The sequence below is a fragment of the Hetaerina americana genome, unplaced genomic scaffold (genome assembly GCF_022747635.1).
Source record: "Hetaerina americana unplaced genomic scaffold, ioHetAmer1.1.p SCAF_9, whole genome shotgun sequence".
Lineage (NCBI taxonomy): Eukaryota > Metazoa > Arthropoda > Insecta > Odonata > Calopterygidae > Hetaerina > Hetaerina americana.
Window position 1 is genome coordinate 2,557,104 of NW_027287538.1, and position 20,762 is coordinate 2,577,865.

The window sequence follows — 20,762 nt, forward strand, 5'->3', positions numbered from 1 at the left end:
AAGGCGGACCCCCGCCAGGCAACCCTTTCCCTACCATGCTTCCTTAACCTCCCCCCCCTCCCCCCCCGGAGACTAACCTTCCTTGACTCCTCCTTCTCAGTAATACCCCAATCCCGCTCCTTTCCCTCCCCCACCATCGCCTCTTCCTTTCTTACATCCATACACACCCCCCCCCCCCACCTCCCCATTCCTTCTGTTATATAAAGAAAGATTTTGGCCTGTATTTCACCTGAAGATGACGCTGAGCGTCGAAACCTAGGTCGTGAATAAATATTTTATGTGGAAAAACCAAGTGTTTCCTTTGCAATATGTATCGTTTCCACAAAGTGACGCCTGAAGCTATCTCCTTTAGATAAATATATATTAATATAGATATGATATATATATTAATATAGTTTTGAAATTTTAGAACATAGGAAGCGACGAACAGGATATAAACTACGATATACAGGGATCAGTAATCACTACAGCCAATCAAGTCAAATATTTGGGGGTAGCTCGAATGCAACGCCTTTCATGGGGAGCACATATCAGGACAATTTGTGGATCAGCTTTAAAGAAACTCGGTTTCATTACACGGGTGGTGGGGAAATGTAATGAAAAAGACGAAGAGGGGTGTTATTTTACCTTTTCGATGGCGGTTGCGGTTTTTCGCCGTCCTTCAAGAGGGTCATCTTATTACGGATGTGCGACCATGCTTAAATTCAGGAATGAAGGACAGAGTCCCAGATACACTTTGTGTCAACTTCGAATGAATTTCCTCACGGGGTAAATACATCCAAAAGGAAGAGTTTTATGACCGCACGAAATTCAAGATTGTCCATTTAAACGGAACGCACGAAAGACGTCTAACTGCACAACAATACGTGTAAACAAACTACACGAGAGAAAAAGTTGACACTTGTCTTACAAACTAATGATACGTGCTCCCAGGCAGAAATCACAAATTTTCGCTGATTGAAAAGCCATCTCTCTGTCAGGACAAGAACTTTTCATCTTACCCTCGTATTTATTTATTTTTATTACCCATAAAATACATTAAAGGAAAATATATAACAATATTGGATTATATATCAGCGGGTGTAAACTCCATCAAGAGCAAATGATCTCGGTTCATAGTTCAAATTTCAAAATTGTTTCTGAGGACGATTTTGAGGAAAAAATGTATGAGACGTGAACCGCACCCCCGAATCAACCTCTCGGGCAGAGCGATTTCACCGAGGACACTTGTTTTGTATGGGCAGCCGGAGAACTTTGATCGATAAAAATACAAATAAAAAGCTGCCGATAAAATGGTACCATTGTAGATGTTCTGCGCCGGTCATATATTAATCTGTAGAAACAATCCTGATCTTCTTGTGCATTTTTTGCAGCCAGGACTTCAAATCGAGCAGATTCAAAACGGCGTCTCGATGGAGCGTCGCATCCCCGAAAACACATCCCCGGAAAGAGTCCAGAGAAGGAAAAGGTTGAGCACCCGCCCCGAATCACCGCCTCCGTTCCCTCCGCTTTCAAGAGTCGAGGCTCCCGACGCAGAGCGGCGAAGGCCAGCGGCAAATGGCCCACCCCGTCCCGAGGCTGTGACCCTGAAACGAAGTCAGACCGCTCGGAGACCTGCACCGGAAAATGAATCCCACCTCCCGAGGGGTCGAGGGCCCCTCGCCCGGTCGTCGTCCTTCGAGTCGTCGGCCCTCCCCAACTGCTCTTCGCCGACGCCGGAGGCATCCGCCGTCACGACTCGCCCTCCCCCGCCGACTACTCCTCCTCCTCCCGAGAAGGTGTGGCTCTTGCCTTGAGCGAACCGCCGTTCCCTCGAATTATACCATCGCGTAATGCTCAACAACGGTCAACTCCCTCGGGACAAACCCCGCTCGAGCAATAATCGCGTAGAGAGCAACTGTTAAACATAATTGAAATTCAAATTTTTGTCACAAATTATCTTCTAGGTATCGTTTTTTGTACTGATCCCCCATCCGCACATGTTCTTATGTTCATCTACATCTACATAGTATCTCGCAAGGGCGTGTGGCGGGGGGTGTTAGGTCATCACCCGTAAAAGAGAATAGAACCACATGCAAAACCAACAAATTCATGCCAATCTACACCCACAGAGGCATATGCATTCATGCAAAAAGTTTTCAACTTACGTATGCAAATAAATATACTAACAAATAACATTCACACGCACACCTACGAATATACCTTATGCCTATGTAATGATTAATCTTCTCCGGACCTTTGAATGGAATGTTTTGAATATATATAGTGTGACTTTGGTTTCTTACTATTATGATTCCTAATTTTCCGGGGAAAGAACGAGTATTTGTGCCTATCTGTACTGGAATCTATCTCCCTCATGCTATTGCTTTTGTGGTCTGATCTACCCGAGTAATGTGGGGCCATAATAATAATTCCTTTAGTAGTTGACTGTTATACTCATTTGTTCTGAACCCCTCCAAAAGTCTCGCTTGTATTTCATATTGCATAACATGGTCATTTTCTTTTATCCCTACCCACTTATTGATGTCCATATTGTATTAATCCACCATCTGACGTAGCTATTTGCGCAATTAATGGATACATTAAACAGGCACATTCTTCTAAATGTTGAAAACAAAACCCATTCTGAATTGTACAGTAGAGATTCAGGTTGACTGTGGTGGAATCGTGCCATAATAACAGAAACAGAGAAAAACACTTGCAATGTTCCACTTTTTAGGTTCTTTAATACCGACTAGCTTCTAGGGTGTCCTGCGCCATTTCCGAAAATGGCGCAGTACACCCTAGTGTCCCGATCCCTACTTGAGGTGCTTTGAGGAGAGCACTTTGAGTCAGTACGCCGTCCTCCGGATGGGACGTCAAACAGTGGGGCCTTTCGCTTAGTGTAGTCTAATGCCGACGCCGGGTTTCTCTCCACCTTTCTATCCCTATGGAGCAAAAGACCTTGGCTGTCGGTCACCTCCCCTAAAAACTACTACTACTAGGAATTTACTTTATATCATATTCTCAGCCAATAGCTCACATCTCTTCTCCCTCTGTTTCACATGTTTCATTTATTTGAGTTAAGTGTTGCGTCTTCTGTTGCAAGCTGAAATATGCTCAAGTTTTGAAACTGAGGTAATATGCGACGCTCAATTGAAATTTTACTTTGACGTGAACAAATTGTCAGCCGAAGCCTGTTTAGTGTCACTAGAGAAACATGAAGAGTCCATTATTTCCTAAAATACAAATATTAGATAGTTTAAAATGCTTAAGAGAGGGGAGACGATAAGTTTCAAAGGAAGGCGAAGCTCCAATCACTGAAGTAAACATTTACACCGTTTTTTCCATCGCGAGAAAAGATAGTCGAATAACGTTTGAGCGCCATCAGAATTGTCGAAAACTTCATTGGGTGACACCAATACGTTTGTAACTGAAAAATCACAGATGAGACGTGTTTTTGCGCGGTTAGTGTGTGGGCAGTTGTCTCGATGTGAAGTGTGTTCCTAATCCTCGCTATAGTCCGTATCTGTCCTCATTAGACTCATTACCGATCCCCAATGTGAATGAGCATCTTCGCGGAAAACGTATTTCATCATCAGAAGCGGGCGAAAGTGAACTGAATGTGTTTCAACTTGCAACGGCTGCCGCAATAACGGAATGAAATCAAAGGAAACTTGTATAGTCTACTGTTTCAGGCTTCACTTCGTGGAAGTATTTAATATCCACACTAAAAGACTTTGTACTTTTCCACAGACTTTTATTATAAGGCACAACGCGTTTCAACGACTTGCGCAAATGGAGATATGGAGGCACTTGGCAAACCCCAACACGACGCTTTGTAACGAGCAATTGTTCCCGTCCCCCTCCCCACTCCTCTCCGAAAAACTAGCCTGGAAATGGGACTAACCAACCCTTCAAAACACCCGATCGCTTCCACCCCTCACAGGCCCTTCACCCCCCTCCCCACTCCCACTCTCTCCTGAGCGTCTTTCTTATTCTTTCTTCGTCTTCTATTCTTGTTCTGTTTGCTAAGAAACTTTGCACCTGATGATTCCGCAAGTCGATGAAACGCGTCGTACCTAATAATAAAAGTCTGTGGAAAAGTACAAAGTCTTTTAGTATGGATAAATAGAAACTTGCATCAAAACACACATACACTCACGGTACACACCAAGCTAATTGCAAAACAGCATTTAATTTCGTCATTATTAATTATATGAACAAAACCGTGATATCTCTCTTTATTGAATAGGTCTCGTACATTATTAAAGAAGCATTCCAACGGCCCTGCGCCCTTGTGTGAATAAGGGCGACACTTTCCGGATGTTAAATTAGGTTTTAGGAAACATCTACACATCTACATCTACACACATCTACATAATACCCCGCAAGCCGCCGCAAGGGCGTGTGGCGGGGGGTGTTAGGTCACCAACCGTAAAAACGAAAAATACCACATGCAAAAAACAACACGGAAAATTACACCCCAGCAGCGCACACACTCATGCAAAACTCCCTCCATCCAATACTCATGCAAACACATACACCGCAAAACAACAAAAAACTGCACCCCAGGATACAGCACGAAAGCCATCCTAAAACACGCAAGCCAGGACACAACAAGCAAGAATGTGAAACATCACTACCACATGAAAATGCACCACAAAACACTCAACCCCCCAAAGAGACAGTAAAAGGAAGGGAATTCGACCCAACGTTGCAGGTAGCAGGAATTTCCCCCCGCCGGGAGGGAAGAGGGACTGAAAGGGAAACTTAAAAACAGATGAACAGAACACGAATGATATCATGCGGAAAGAATGGGTTATTATAACAAAACACATAAGGTTAGTGGAGGAGCATGCATTTAAGTAGAACTAATTATTTTTTAGACACTGAGGGTGGCAAGTGGAATTTTTACTATCTATAATCCTACAGTTGCTATCCCGTATTGTCCGTGGGAAGAAGGAGTCCTTGAGTCGGCTAGTCCTGGCATCTATTTCCCGAATTTTATATGCATGATCCAAGCGACCAATGTATGTAGGAGTACGAATAATCTGCGAGACCTCGGTGCTGAAACATGCGGATCTGAATTTATTTAATAATTTCAGTCTTGCATTGAATCGTCTCTCTTCTAATGATTCCCACCCCAAATCCATGAGCATTTCGGTAACGCTTTGCGTTTTATCGTAGGAATTTTTTACAAAACGGGCTGCCCGGCGTTGAACCTTCTCAATTTCCCGAATGAGACCTTTTTCACTCGGGTCCCACACGCTGCATGCGTATTCTAAATGAGGCCTTACAAGAGCGTGGTAACAACGTTCCTTGACCTTTGAGTCACTTTTGCCGACAATGCGTCTAATGAATCCCAATTTTTTATTTGCTTGACCGCAGACTTTACGTATGTGAGTCCCCCAAGTTAAGTCTTTAGTGAATGTGACACCTAGGTATTTTACCGTATCAACTACTGCTAGGTCACCTCCAGCTAATTTGTAAGCAAATCCCGTTGATCTTTTAAAGAAATTTACCACTGAACATTTATTATAATTTAGAGTCAATCCCCAGTTAGAACACCATTTAGTAATGCAATCTAAATCCTGCGCTAGAATAAAACGATCCTCATCCCCAGATATCTCCCGATAGATCACCGTGTCATCCGCAAACATCCTAATGTTACTTTTCACTTCGCGGTTCAAATCGTTAACAAAAATCAAGAAAAGTAACGGCCCGATCACACTTCCCTGAGGTACCCCCGACGTGACTCGAACGCTGTCGGAACTAGCGCCATCAAGGACTACCCTCTGTTCCCGCTCTGAAAGAAAATCTTTAACCCAACTTATAGCGCCCTTGTTTATACCCGCGACCTTTAATTTATGAATGAGTTTACCATGTGGGACCTTATCAAATGCCTTTTGAAAATCTAAGAAGATGGCATCCACTTGCCTACCTCTCTCACCAGATACAAGTAAATCATGTGTAAATAATCCTAATTGGGTTTCGCAGGAGCGGGTTTTCCTGAATCCGTGTTGATTGTCACTTAAAAAGTTAATGTTGTCAAGGTGTCTCATTATTGAACTGACAATTATGTGCTCTAATATTTTACAACAGATAGAAGTGAGAGATATAGGTCTGTAATTACTGGGATCCTCCCTGTCACCACTTTTAAAAATAGGCGTTATTTGCGCGGTTTTCCAAATCTTAGGTACTTTGCACTCTGTGAGGGATTTGTTAAATATAAATTCAAGGTACGGGGCAATGTTTGGAGCTAAATGTTTTATCACCCTAGCTGGTATATTTTCGGGACCCGGGGATTTGTTGGGTTTAATCTCATTAAGTAATTTTAGAATTCCTTGTTGGTCCACTGTTATTTTTTCCATGGGTGGAGTATGTATTGTTTCTTGGAGATATGCGGTGGCAACATCATTCGAGAAAACGCTTTGGAAGAATGAATTTAAGATGTTAGCTTTAACCTCGCTGTCTGTATGAATTACATTGCTACAATCCCTTAAGCAAGCCACGGTTTGTTTACTCCCATTTACTTCCCTAACATATGACCAGAAAGCTTTGGGGTCAGTGTCCAAGTGCTCGCAAAGTACTTTGCGTTTAAATTCCAGTAAGGCGCTACGTAATTGTTTTTTGGTTTCAATTTTAGAGGATCTATATGTGTCCCATAATTGTGTATTCTCAGGAGATGATGTGTTCACGCCTGCCCTCTTTACCCTAGAGTGTAGCATTCTCTGCTTTCGAAGGGCTTTTCTAACGTCTTTATTGTACCACCTGGGGTCGCGATTTGCTTTAACGTATTTTATAGGTATGAAATCTACGATTCCTTTTTGCATGATATTGACAAATTCTGTCCAAGTTTCTTCCACGTTGGCATGACTTAAGCGGGTTTTGAACTCGGGTAGTGAAGAGTTTAATTGATTGGCAAAAGATTCAAAGTCTGCTTTATGGTAATTATAAATTTTTCTTTTTGGTTTAACAATCTTTTTTATTGCTATGTCCAAATGGACATTAATTGCTTTATGGTCACTCAAGCCCTCATCAATTGATACACTAATAATACGTTCCGGCGTGTTTGTAAGAAATAGATCCAATATGTTTTTTCCACGGGTGGGCATGCGTACTGCTTGATGGAGGGAGTTTCTTTGAACCAATTTTATCATGGAATTGCAAGATTCGCGATCGCGGGTCCCAGATTTAACGATATTGCTGTCCCAATCTATACCAGGGAGGTTAAAGTCGCCACCAATTATGTTTATGCTGTTATTATATTTACGTGTAAACTTGTGAATTTGATCGTTGAGGGTGTGAAGTGTTTTCAAATCTGAGTCTGGAGGTCTGTAGAAAGAGCATAAATTTATGTTGGGTTGATTGGTCCGTAGTAAGGTGCACCAAACACTTTCTATGTTATTATTTTCAAATGAAACTTGCCTGCTTTCAAAATGACTTTTAACTGCCACGAAAACCCCTCCTCCGGGTCTTGTATCTCTATCGTGTCGGTAAACTTTGAAATCTATTGGGAAAATTTCTTGGTCATTAATATCATTGCACAGCCAACTCTCTGTGCCTAATACTATATCAGCGGAATGAGTTTGGATTATGTGTTCTAGATCCGCTGATTTGTTCTTGAGGCTTCTGCAATTTATAACAAGTATAGTTAAATTATTTTGATGTTGAATAACGTCCTTATTAGTGTCTGACTGTAATTTAGGACGCCTTTGTGGGGAAGTGCGTGTCACATGTCTTTCTAAATCATTGCCAGTGTTGTCAATGACTTTTATATTTTTATTAATAATATTATACGCGCTATCCCCAGATGTTATTGACCCACTAAGTGACCTGCTCTCTATCCTAAAAAAGGCCTACAGTGGTCGAGTATCCTATCCGCTACCTTACTCGCCGCTTCCGCCGTGTAATGGACCCCAGATCGGTTAAGGGGAGTCCTGCAAGATCGGAGGGTTGGTCTGAGGTCGACGAAGGAGGCTCCTATGTCCGAGCAGAATCTCGATAGTCTCTGGTTTATGCCTTCCACTCGGCTCCAAACCAGAGACCCGCGATCCTCCCTCGGAACGATGCTGCAGACCGTTAGTCCCAGCCGAACCCCCTCGACGCCCTGGACGCGCTTCACCTCGGAGCTCAGTTCCCTAAGGGAACGGAGGACCTCCTCGGATCCACGGTCCGTGACGTCGTTGGTGCCCACATGGGCCACGACCTGCAGCCTAGAGCACTTCGTGCCTTTGACCGCCGCCTCGATCGCCTTCGTCACCTGAGGGACTCCTCCGCCTGGTATACACCAGGCGGTCACCCGTTGATCGGCGCCTACGCGGCGCGCCCTCTCCCTCAATGGGACCATTACACGACGGACATTCGAGCTACCTATTACTACAATTCCCTCCCTTCCCGTTCCCTGACGTCTTACCCTAGGCAGTGCCCTCGGAGTAGGGGTAGGGGCTGCAGGTACGGTGGTGCTGTCATCCGACAACACCTGGTACCTGTTGGAGACGGGGATGGTATCTGCCTCCGCAGAGTCCAATCCACGCCGCAGCGTTACCTTCCCCTTGCCCCGAGAGACAACCCTCCAATCGTCTGACCTACGGACGTGAGACACTCCCTCGTTGGGAGATGGGACACGGGGTAGGTCTCTAATCGCCCAGCCACGTGTAGCATTCGGACGAATCCGTGCACCCATATGGGCGTGGCGGGTTTTCGTATTCCCACCCCGAGCACCATCTCTCCTGAGGGGAGTCCTCCGGCCAGCGATCACCGATCGAAGCTCCCGCACCATTCTCTCCAGCATGACAATACGGGCCCTTAAAGCCGCGCATTCGCCAGTGCCTTCGAGCATGGCAACAGGGGACCTAGATGAAGCCATCCTAATTAAACTACTGAGTTCCCAATAAAAGCTAACCTGTATACACTATGCTAAAATTTCTAAGAGGGGTTAGTTAAATTTAGCTCAATCAATAAGTTACGCTTTGTAAGTAAGTAAAGAAAGGAAAGAAAAAAGATGGTAAAGAAAATAAAACACTCACCGATAACCAATTAGATTCGACGGACAAAAACCACCGCAAGCCACTAAGAGTACCCACAAGGAATACCACCAAACTATTAAAAACTAATAACAAACAGCACAAAAACTAAATAAACTAACTATTTCACAAAATTAAAGCTAACACTAAACTACACTTCACTAGGGAAGAACAAACACAGAAGTAACAGCAGGCACGCAGGTAGTCTCAGGTAGGGTCGAACCGGTTCTAGGGAGCGAGCTCGAGCACGTCTGTTCTCGGCAGAAGCCAGGCAGAGAATGAACACAAATTAGCCAGAAACAAAAGCACGCAATTTACAAGTCAATAAAGGAACTTGATGTAATGCAACTCTGACCAATCGAAATACACAAATACGTGCGTAGAATTGCGCGAATCAATCAATAGCTTTGGGTAAAGTAATTACCGAAATCTTATTCTGTTTGCAGTTTGGGAGAAGTTTTCGCCCAAAAGACAACGACCAGAACATGATATGTTCCTCCTGCGCCGCCCTAATAATGGACGTATTGGCCGGAGGCACCATGGCGATTTCCCAGCCTCCGTCGAATGCAGTAACAGAAGCAATGAGTCCTCCGTCTACTGGGAACGCTCCAAGCGACCGTTGCAGCCACGCGCCGCGTGACATGGTGGAGGCCCTGAAACGGAGGTGGGCCATTCTGGATGCTCCTAAGTCCGAAGAGCCAGCGGAAAATCAGTTGGGACACGGCCTCTGGAGTTCACCGTTCAAGGCTGCCAGTCGAGAACCATCCCACAATTCACTGTTATCTGCGGAGTCGACCAGACATAGAGAGGAGGAGGGCGGAGCATTTTACGTCGGGAAGGAACCAGTTCCTTCGCCAGCTGCTCCTATAAAAGAGGTATGCGTTGTTCTTTTAAAAAAAGCGCAGTAGTAAAACCGAAGGTTGGATATTGGTAGGTGATCGTCAATCTTATCCAGCGCAAGGTCGCACAGGCTGAAGTTTACACATTGGGGTAATATGAAAGGGGGCCTAGTTTCCCCCTCCCCAACCCGTGAACTATGGTTTCCCAGGAAACCTGGTCCCCGGAGCACAGAGCTTCAAAAGCAAAGGGGACCCATTGCCCGGGTTCGAACTCCTGTCGCCATTCCAAAACTCAATCCACTCGGGCTATCGAGGCCCATTTTAGGAATTACATACAGTAACCTATTATATTTATTTATTTTGATGCATTATGTGTCGACTTGGAGGCCAACATTTTGATAATTTATAGTCCAACACACCATCTATTGCATTTTGCGCGTACGTAAGAGTGCTTTATGCATGCATGTCAACACGTGCATGAATATCCGAATGCTTTGATGGTGCCTCGTGTCCTGGCATTGTCTAGATATACTACAGTCGCACTCTGAACTCGTGTTCTCTGTTAACATTGCGTCTCCATTGAATCCGCCTTCGAACTTTGAAAACAAATTAGAGAAAATTAAGTGAGCACGTACGAAAAATATGATGCCTAAAAGGCAAGTGTCATTTTGAACCCGCTGACAGCGGTGTGTGGACGCACTGGGGTGCTGCTTGGAGGAAAGTGAATGCACGGAAGAGCGAGTGAAAGACTGATTTCCCCCAGAGTAGCGGAGATCCGTCCTGGGCGAGGGGTGTCGGGTGCTAAGCGACCACTTTAAGCATCGGCAGTGGCCGACGAGACGTTGGCGTGATGGCATCGTGAGTGTACCTAGCGTCTCGTTTCAAAACGCCGTCGAGGAATCAGGGCGTCCAAAATACCGCGCCTTTTGGAGCAGCGGTGTTCGGTCAAATTAATTGCCCAACTGAACAAGAACGGTACGGAAACGTTCAAAATAATTCAAGAGGCCTTCAAAGAAGACGCAATGTCACGTGCCATGGCTTTCATTTGGCACAAGAGCTTCAAAGATGGTCGAGAAGGGGTGGAGGAAGATGAACGCTCTGGAAGACCCTCAATGAGCAGATCTGACGACAGTCTGTCCTAAGTGCGTCACGTTTTGAACGGCGGCCGACGTCACAGTATCATAATGATTGCATCAGATTGATGGAGTCCGCCCGGAGAAGAAAGACGACTGGGTGCTCCACCGTGACAGTGTGACCTTTCACACCTGCTTAGCCGTCATTGACGTTTTGGCCCGGTTCAGCGTGGCAACGCTGCCGCAGCCCGTGGCAACCTCGTTGGCAGCAGTATGTGGATTCTCAAGGCACTTATTTTGAAAAATTTTAGTCCGATGTACGAAAGTGTCCAGTAAATTTTGTGTTCTGAGAACTATCTTGAAACTTTATTTACGAACCCTGCATCAATTCTGGCAATAAATGTTTTTCAATCGACTCAGTCCCACTAAGTTTGGGATAGACCTTGTACAAATGGGACAAATTAAGAATAAGGGAAAATAGAGAAGCTATCCAGGCAGGGGCGAAAGGATTAACACTGAATAGAGAAGAACGGTGGACTGCCGTGAACCAATCTTAGGTTTGAAATACGTTCTGATGATAGCTTACCCTTTGATGACTTTCAATTAGTATGATTTTTTTAAATTTACTGAGCGGTAAAATTGATAATTTTGGCAAAATTTGACTTGAATATCGCTCATATTTTTATAATTCTGGTGCAATAATCTGGTCGTCTTCGTCGACAAACGGATTCGTTCTCACTCTAGAGAAAAATCCTTTAAAAACTTTAATTTATATCTCTCTAATTTATTATTCATATCAATCCTATCGCCTTACGACGGGGTTTACAGCACATTTAATGTCGTTAACAAAGAGGTCTCCTTATTTATGCGAGGGATATAATATAGCATTTAACCCACTGTCTGCGAGTGATTCCCAACCTGTCCTTTTAATGTAGATGCGCTCCCAAGTTTCCATAACATGGTTTAACAACACCAACTTATCTTTGTCATAATGTATATTTCAAATATCTATAAGAGTTAGATCTCCTTAATTGAGGTAGTAATCCCCGTTGGCAAGGGTCGTGGTAGTCCAGGGGGTAGAGTGTTAGACTGCCGACCGGAGGGTCCCGGGTTCGATTTCCGGGCAAGGTACTCAGCAGGTCCACCCAAGCTATGTGATTTTTCGGGTACTAGGTCTTCCTGGGATTCCTAAACCATAACCGTCACAGGGAAAGGAACTGGCCCCCCTGCCCTGATGTGTGAATTTCGCACGCCGTATTGGGCTTAGTACAGGGTGAACTCTGCCATCACCTACTAAACCGACCTTCGGGTGGATTACTGTATTAATGGTTTTTTTAAATCCCCGTTGGCATCGGCCAGTACAAGCCTCGGCAGGGCGTGTGGCAAGGGGTGTTAGGTCACCACCCGTAAAGAGTATAAAACCGAATGCAAAACCAACAAAGTCATGCAAATCTACGCCCACAGAGACGTATGTATCCATTGAAAAATCTTCTGAATCTTCCTGAATATTTCACTCTTCTGCTATCACATCCTGAGACTCTATGGGCCAATCGGAATTGAGGAGCACTTTTTACACATTTTCATCACACACTGTGTTCAATTGTTTCTGGCTCAACTTAATGAAAGTTTATGTTCATTAAATTAAGAACACAATGTATTTTTCAGTTAATCACACTGTGTTGTTGATGGACATTCCTCATCGGTCAACCTCTTCGTTACCCTCCCAGAATATCATGCGCAAGCAGAAAACCATCACTTGGGACTATTTCTCCATCTCCATAAGCATCCTTCACCATGGTCATGATCTCCGAACCCAATTTTCCAAGCTTAACGAAAAATGTTATCGCACATCATTGCTCTATGGAAAATGGCTTCGTGAATTTGTGACGTGACCCTCGAACGGGGGTCCATTCTAGCAGTAATCCGAACACTGCGAATGTCAACAGTTAACTGACGAGGGTCTCGTTGCTTTTATTTTTTCCGGCACAAATCTTCCCACTCTAATTGTCCGCTTCGCCAGGAAAAATCGTTTTGCCTACTTACTCTGTAGGACAGTCCCTGTAGTTCTTTAAATGTTTATTTTATACAGTAATGTTCCCCTTTTGAAATACGACCTTTGGATGACAATACGCAATTCTTAGCTTCGAAAGCATTTTCCTCATATCATTTAATCTATTCACTTATGTGAAAAGAAAAAAATAATTTGTTATTTATTGATCTTCTCCATGTATTAATCACATCGACAAAACTCACGGCATCACATTTAAATGACCCATATTTCGCGAAGTTACTACGATTTGATGGGATTGAAATTAGTCCTATATGTTCATTGTTTTTACAAGGGAATGCTTTTAAAAAAGAAAAGAGATTTCATTTGCGAATTATCCCATTCGCTGCTCCACACGCCAACTGCGCTCGAGCAAAAACAGCCATTTTAGCCATAAAAACATGTATGGAGGACTGGGAGGAGGACATGTGGTTAGTAAATAAGAAAATGGGCAGTAATACACCTGGCGGTGTGAAAATAAACCACCACTGTTAAATCGCAGTCATCGTGCTGCAATTGTATGGCATTGTAAAAGGCAGTGACCTCCTCCTGAACTTGCAGGTAGCAGCCCCCCGGGCAGGACAACTAAACAGCGACCCCCGGGAGTGTCCCGCACCCGCCTCCCGGATGGAGGAACTGATGGAAGAAATCAGGGAGTTGACCTTCCGGCCCCCCACTCCCCCTCCGCTCCCGACCAATGGGAAGAGAGCGGCGGGTCGCTCCCCGGAGACTGCGCATGCGCCGACTCAATCATTCGACTACGCACCCTCCGGGAGCGGCAGGGTGGACACCTTGAGGCGGAAACTGACGGCGCGGCATGCCGACGCTCCGGGAGCCGAGGCCCGCTCCGGGAGGTACCCTCCTGCGCCGTGCACCACGGCCACCACCCGCCAATCGCGCTTCTCTGTGGAATCCCAGGGCAAGAGAGAAGAGGAGGAGGCCACTTCATCCGCATCGCAATCTCCTTCAAGGAAGGTAAGAGTTCCTTCCCCATGGCACAAGAGCGCCCGGAACGATGTCCCGCTTATACAATCCCTATTTTCCCCCGGACACAACGGTCCTGTCGTGGCGCCGGGCTGCCCCTTAGTGGGCTCCTCCCGAGACAGAACTGCGTGGACGCTCTTACAGAGCGACAACGTCAATGCGATCCGTCAGTGGGGCCTCCTATTTGAAGGACTTCTTTGAGGATACTAGAGCACCGTTTGTCGCGCTGTATACATTAAAAACCTCTTACCTTTTTTGCATACGACTCATTGAACATAATGAACCATTAATTAACCAGGGATATATTTTGGGATACGGTGGCTAACGTACACGCTTCCCACCGAGAGGGCCCGGGTTCGAATCGGCGACAGACATCTTTCAGTGGCATCTCGATCCCTGCCGGAGGTGCTTTGTGGAGAGCACTTTAAGTGGGTACGCCGTCCGTCGGATGGCACGATACATTGTATTTGACCCCTTGGCGCCTTTCGAAATTGCGCATGCCCAAGGGCCTCTCGAAGAGCGGGTCGCATTACATGCGTCGCCAGTGGCAAATAAACTCGTTCACTGTCCCTTTGTGAAACGACGACACAAAAGATAAGAATCGCAAGTTACGGACTGCTGGTGATTACCTTTCGGAAAGAATTTTGGGGTAGTAGGGAACACTTCTGTGGCAGGGTACGGTAAGGGACTACTTGGCAGGTGATTCACTAACACTCTGAATAACAGAAGAGTACCCTCTCGTGGGTAAACTGTGCACCAAAGTGATAATATGTAGCTTGGTGAACGAAAATGGAGGATGAGAGTTTTCAAAGGGTTCGCAATAAAAAAAGAAATTTTTTCTCTTTTATTCAATCAGCTACGACAGTTCACCCAAATGGGATGTGCGATCGAGGGGGATGATGTTTGCTTAGGTAAGGGTTATACCCTTACCCAGGCAAACATCATCCCCCTCGATCCCTTAGGTAAGGGTTATACCCTTACCCAAGCAAACATCATCCCCCTCGATCGCACAGATGGGGGGGATCTACATCTACATCTACATCTACTCAATACCCCGCAAGCCGCCGCAAGGGCGTGTGGCGGGGGGTGCTAGGACACCACCCATAATTTAGAAAAGAAAAATAATAAAAAAAAAATCGCATGCAATAACGACAAAATCATATATAAAAAAAAACATGGCATACATTCATGCATGAACACTTACACCCAACACACATGCAAACACTCAAACTACCAACTAACATACACATGCACCTGAAAGTATACCTAACATCTCTATAGTGTTTAATTTTGTTCCGACTTGTAAATTCAAAGTTTTTAATATTTCTAAAGTGACTTCGGTTTCTTGCTATTATGATTACTGATTGTTCGGGGAAAGAATGAGTATTTGTACCTATCTGTCTTGGAATCTATCTCCCTTAGTTTATCTTTGTGGTCTGATCTACCTAAGTAGTGTGGGGCCATTATAATTCCTTCAGTGTCATATTTAAACTCGTTTGTTCTGAACCTTTCTAAAAGTCTAAGCCTCGCTTGTTCTCTCCGCACTTCAAGTGGTTCCCAGCCTAAATCCCCTAAGAGACCTGTCACACTTGTGTTTTTATCATAACAATTTTTAACAAATCCAGCGGATTTTCTCTGGACTTTATCTAATTCTTTTTGCCAAATTTTCTCCCACGGATCCCAAATACTTGCGGCATATTCCAAATGAGGTCTAACTAGAGCAAAATAACACCTCTCTTTAACTTTTTCATTACATTTCCCCACCACCCGTTTTATGAAGCCAAGTTTCTTTAAAGCTGATCCGCATATTGTCCTGATATGTGCTCCCCATGAAAGGCGTGGTGTTAGAACAACCCCCAAATATTTAACTTGATTTGCCGTAGTCAATACTGAACCCTCTATTTTGTAGTTTATATCCTGTTCCTCGCTTCCTTTATTCCAAAATTTCAAAACTGCACATTTATCTATATTAAGTGTTAATCCCCATTTATTGCACCATCCCGAGATATTGTCTAAGTCTCTAGAGAGTAGCTCGCGATCTAGTTGGCTCCTTATTTCCCTGTATATCACCGTGTCGTCAGCAAATAACCTTAGATTGCTACTAACGTGTGTGCTTAAGTCATTTATGTATATTAAGAACAGAAGAGGCCCTATTACACTTCCCTGGGGGACGCCCGAAGTAACATCTCTCTCCGTTGAGCACAACCCATCTATGACTACTATTTGTTTGCGGTTTGACAAGAAGTCCCTAATCCAATTAATTATTTTCTCATTGATCCCATAGTATTTAAGTTTGTGTAACAATTTATTGTGTGGGACTTTGTCGAAGGCTTTTTTGAAATCCAGGAATACTGCATCGACTTGGGTGTTGTTTTCTCCCGATCTAAGTATATCGTGAATGAAGAGACCAAGTTGTGTTTCGCAAGATCTGCTTTTCCTAAATCCGTGCTGGTTGTGGATTAGTATTTTCCTACTATCAAGAAATTTCATAATGTTAGTGACAATAACGTGTTCCAATATTTTACAAGAGATCGATGTTAAAGAAATGGGTCGGTAATTGGTTGGTTTATCCCTATCGCCGCCTTTATAGATGGGAGTTATATGGGCTAGCTTCCAGTCGCGAGGCACTGAGCCTTCTTCTATCGATTTTAGAAAAACAATATGTAAAAATGGGGCAATGTCGTCAGCTAATTCCTTTAATATTCTAGCAGGTATTTCTTCCGGACCAGGTGCCTTGTGTGCTTTGATACTACGGAGCAGATGTACTATTCCCTGCTTGGTCAGTGTAAGATCGCTCATGTGTTCCCCGGGTGGGTGTGGAGGATCGTTTGGTGCGTTTGTGTTTTTGTTGTAGACGCTCTGGAAAAAATGGTTTAAAATATTTGCCTTTTTCACGCTATCTGTAATGATTTCTCCATTTTCCGTCTTCAAAGAGTGAACAGTGGGACGTTTACCCTGTATTTCCCTAACATAGGACCAGAATGACTTTGGATTTTCCTCAAGATATTCGCTTAGCATTTTAGATTTAAAAGAGTGTAGTGCTGTGCGCATAATACTTTTCGTCTTACTACGACATTCTTTTAGTAGCCGTTTGGTTGTATTCACAAAACTTATATCGTCACTTTTTAAACTCTTTTTGAAATTTGACTGTAGCTTTCTTTGCCTTCTTAATGCCGATCTGACTTCCCCGTTGTACCATCTAGGTTCCTTACTGTCGCATTTGAGTTTGGACGGGATGTACGTCTTTATTCCTTCGCGTAAAATATTTAAGAAATAATTCCAAGTGTTCTCTGTATTTGTTGTCAGTGTTTTTGTCTTGTATTCCGGTAATTTTATCTTTAAATATTCTCTTAGTCCGTTAAAATTTGCCTTGTTGTATAGGTATATTTTACGCTTTTCTTTGTTTATTTTGACGAACTTAGTTTTTAACTCTACAAGAATTGCCTTATGGTCACTGATTCCGTCTATTATTTCAATGTTAGTAATGATTTCGGGCGTAGAAGTCGCAAAGATATCAAGTATACTGTGACCCCGTGTTGGTGATTTAACTATTTGTTCTAAGGAGTGTTTTGTGAATATATGAAGGAGTTCTTGGCATGAATCTCTGTTTTTGGCAGATTTTCCCACGCAGTAGTTTTCCCAGTCAATTGACGGTAGATTTGTGTCACCAGCGATTATAGTAATACTGTTGCTTTGTCTGCTGCTGATAGTGGATATTTGTTCGTCGAGCTTGTGTAGGACATCTGTGTTAGAATCTGGGGGTCTATAAAATGAACACACGTATAGGCTTCTGTCGTTGTAGTCCTTAATGTTGCACCAAACGCTTTCTATGTCATCTACGTCGCATTCATATCGTTGGCTACTAAGATGTGACTTTACTGCAATGAATACTCCCCCACCCAACCTATTTGGTCTGTCCCTTCTGTAAATTGTGAAGCCGTTTGGAAAAACCTCATTGTTTGCTATATCTCCCGTGAGCCAACTTTCTGTTCCAACTACTATGTCTGCGTTTGTACTGACAAAAATATGTTCAATATCCGATATTTTGTTTCTAATGCTACGGCAATTTAATGTTATAATTTTAATATGGCTAATAACTTCTTGTTTTTCGGTTTTATGTACGCTAACAAAACTGTTTTGAGACGATTCGTGGTGAACAGAGACAAAAGAATTACATTCACTTGCATTGCTATCTGTTATGTATGTGGAGGCACCAATTTTATTAAATTTACGTGGGTTATATGTTGTTTTAACGCAAGTGCTTGTTTGTTCAATATTTTTGGGGATTTGAGAGGCATTACCTGAACTGAATTGACAAAAAGCGCTGGATTCTACTTTATTTTTCCCAATATATGACCTACGCTCTTGCCTACCAGCTATGCTAAACCCTCGACACGTGTTCGTGTAACCTACGCGCTACCAACTGCGATGCCTCGGCAGTATCTACATCTACATCTACTCAATACCCCGCAAGCCGCCGCAAGGGCGTGTGGCGGGGGGTGCTAGGACACCACCCATAATTTAGAAAAGAAAAAGAAAAAAAAACCGCATGCAATAACGACAAAATCATATATAAAAAAAAAAAAACATGGCATACATTCATGCATGAACACTTACACCCAACACACATGCAAACACTCAAACTACCAACTAACATACACATGCACCTGAAAGTATACCTAACATCTCTATAGTGTTTAATTTTGTTCCGACTTGTAAATTCAAAGTTTTTAATATTTCTAAAGTGACTTCGGTTTCTTGCTATTATGATTACTGATTGTTCGGGGAAAGAATGAGTATTTGTACCTATCTGTCTTGGAATCTATCTCCCTTAGTTTATCTTTGTGGTCTGATCTACCTAAGTAGTGTGGGGCCATTATAATTCCTTCAGTGTCATATTTAAACTCGTTTGTTCTGAACCTTTCTAAAAGTCTAAGCCTCGCTTGTTCTCTCCGCACTTCAAGTGGTTCCCAGCCTAAATCCCCTAAGAGACCTGTCACACTTGTGTTTTTATCATAACAATTTTTAACAAATCTAGCGGATTTTCTCTGGACTTTATCTAATTCTTTTTGCCAAATTTTCTCCCACGGATCCCAAATACTTGCGGCATATTCCAAATGAGGTCTAACTAGAGCAAAATAACACCTCTCTTTAACTTTTTCATTACATTTCCCCACCACCCGTTTTATGAAGCCAAGTTTCTTTAAAGCTGATCCGCATATTGTCCTGATATGTGCTCCCCATGAAAGGCGTGGTGTTAGAGCAACCCCCAAATATTTAACTTGATTTGCCGTAGTCAATACTGAACCCTCTATTTTGTAGTTTATATCCTGTTCCTCGCTTCCTTTATTCCAAAATTTCAAAACTGCACATTTATCTATATTAAGTGTTAATCCCCATTTATTGCACCATCCCGAGATATTGTCTAAGTCTCTAGAGAGTAGCTCGCGATCTAGTTGGCTCCTTATTTCCCTGTATATCACCGTGTCGTCAGCAAATAACCTTAGATTGCTACTAACGTGTGTGCTTAAGTCATTTATGTATAATAAGAACAGAAGAGGCCCTATTACACTTCCCTGGGGGACGCCCGAAGTAACATCTCTCTCCGTTGAGCACAACCCATCTATGACTACTATTTGTTTGCGGTTTGACAAGAAGTCCCTAATCCAATTAATTATTTTCTCATTGATCCCATAGTATTTAAGTTTGTGTAACAATTTATTGTGTGGGACTTTGTCGAAGGCTTTTTTGAAATCCAGGAATACTGCATCGACTTGGGTGTTGTTTTCTCCCGATCTAAGTATATCGTGAATGAAGAGACCAAGTTGTGTTTCGCAAGATCTGCTTTTCCTAAATCCGTGCTGGTTGTGGATTAGTATTTTCCTACTATCAAGAAATTTCATAATGTTAGTGACAATAACGTGTTCCAATATTTTACAAGAGATCGATGTTAAAGAAATGGGTCGGTAATTGGTTGGTTTATCCCTATCGCCGCCTTTATAGATGGGAGTTATATGGGCTAGCTTCCAGTCGCGAGGCACTGAGCCTTCTTCTATCGATTTTAGAAAAACAATATGTAAAAATGGGGCAATGTCGTCAGCTAATTCCTTTAATATTCTAGCAGGTATTTCTTCCGGACCAGGTGCCTTGTGTGCTTTGATACTACGGAGCAGATGTACTATTCCCTGCTTGGTCAGTGTAAGATCGCTCATGTGTTCCCCGGGTGGGTGTGGAGGATCGTTTGGTGCGTTTGTGTTTTTGTTGTAGACGCTCTGGAAAAAATGGTTTAAAATATTTGCCTTTTTCACGCTATCTGTAATGATTTCTCCATTTTCCGTCTTCAAAGAGTGAACAGTGGGACGTTTACCCTGTATTTCCCTAACATAGGACCAGAATGACTTTGGATTTTCCTCAAGATATTCGCTTAGCATTTTAGATTTAAAAGAGTGTAGTGCTGTGCGCATAATACTTTTCGTCTTACTACGACATTCTTTTAGTAGCCGTTTGGTTGTATTCACAAAACTTATATCGTCACTTTTTAAACTCTTTTTGAAATTTGACTGTAGCTTTCTTTGCCTTCTTAATGCCGATCTGACTTCCCCGTTGTACCATCTAGGTTCCTTACTGTCGCATTTGAGTTTGGACGGGATGTACGTCTTTATTCCTTCGCGTAAAATATTTAAGAAATAATTCCAAGTGTTCTCTGTATTTGTTGTCAGTGTTTTTGTCTTGTATTCCGGTAATTTTATCTTTAAATATTCTCTTAGTCCGTTAAAATTTGCCTTGTTGTATAGGTATATTTTACGCTTTT

At 43.2% G+C, this 20,762-nt stretch overlaps 1 protein-coding gene across 1 annotated transcript in view; it reads left to right on the forward strand.

The window, feature by feature from the left end:
• Window positions 1-20,762, forward strand: part of LOC139698995 (serine/arginine repetitive matrix protein 1-like) — a 51,454-nt gene that overhangs the window by 12,560 nt on the left and 18,132 nt on the right. The window contains exons 3-5 of the mRNA XM_071597989.1: window positions 1,374-1,778; window positions 9,455-9,883; window positions 13,529-13,942. Coding sequence (XP_071454090.1) covers window positions 1,374-1,778; window positions 9,455-9,883; window positions 13,529-13,942 — 1,248 coding nt within the window. The remainder of the gene's footprint in view (window positions 1-1,373; window positions 1,779-9,454; window positions 9,884-13,528; window positions 13,943-20,762) is intronic.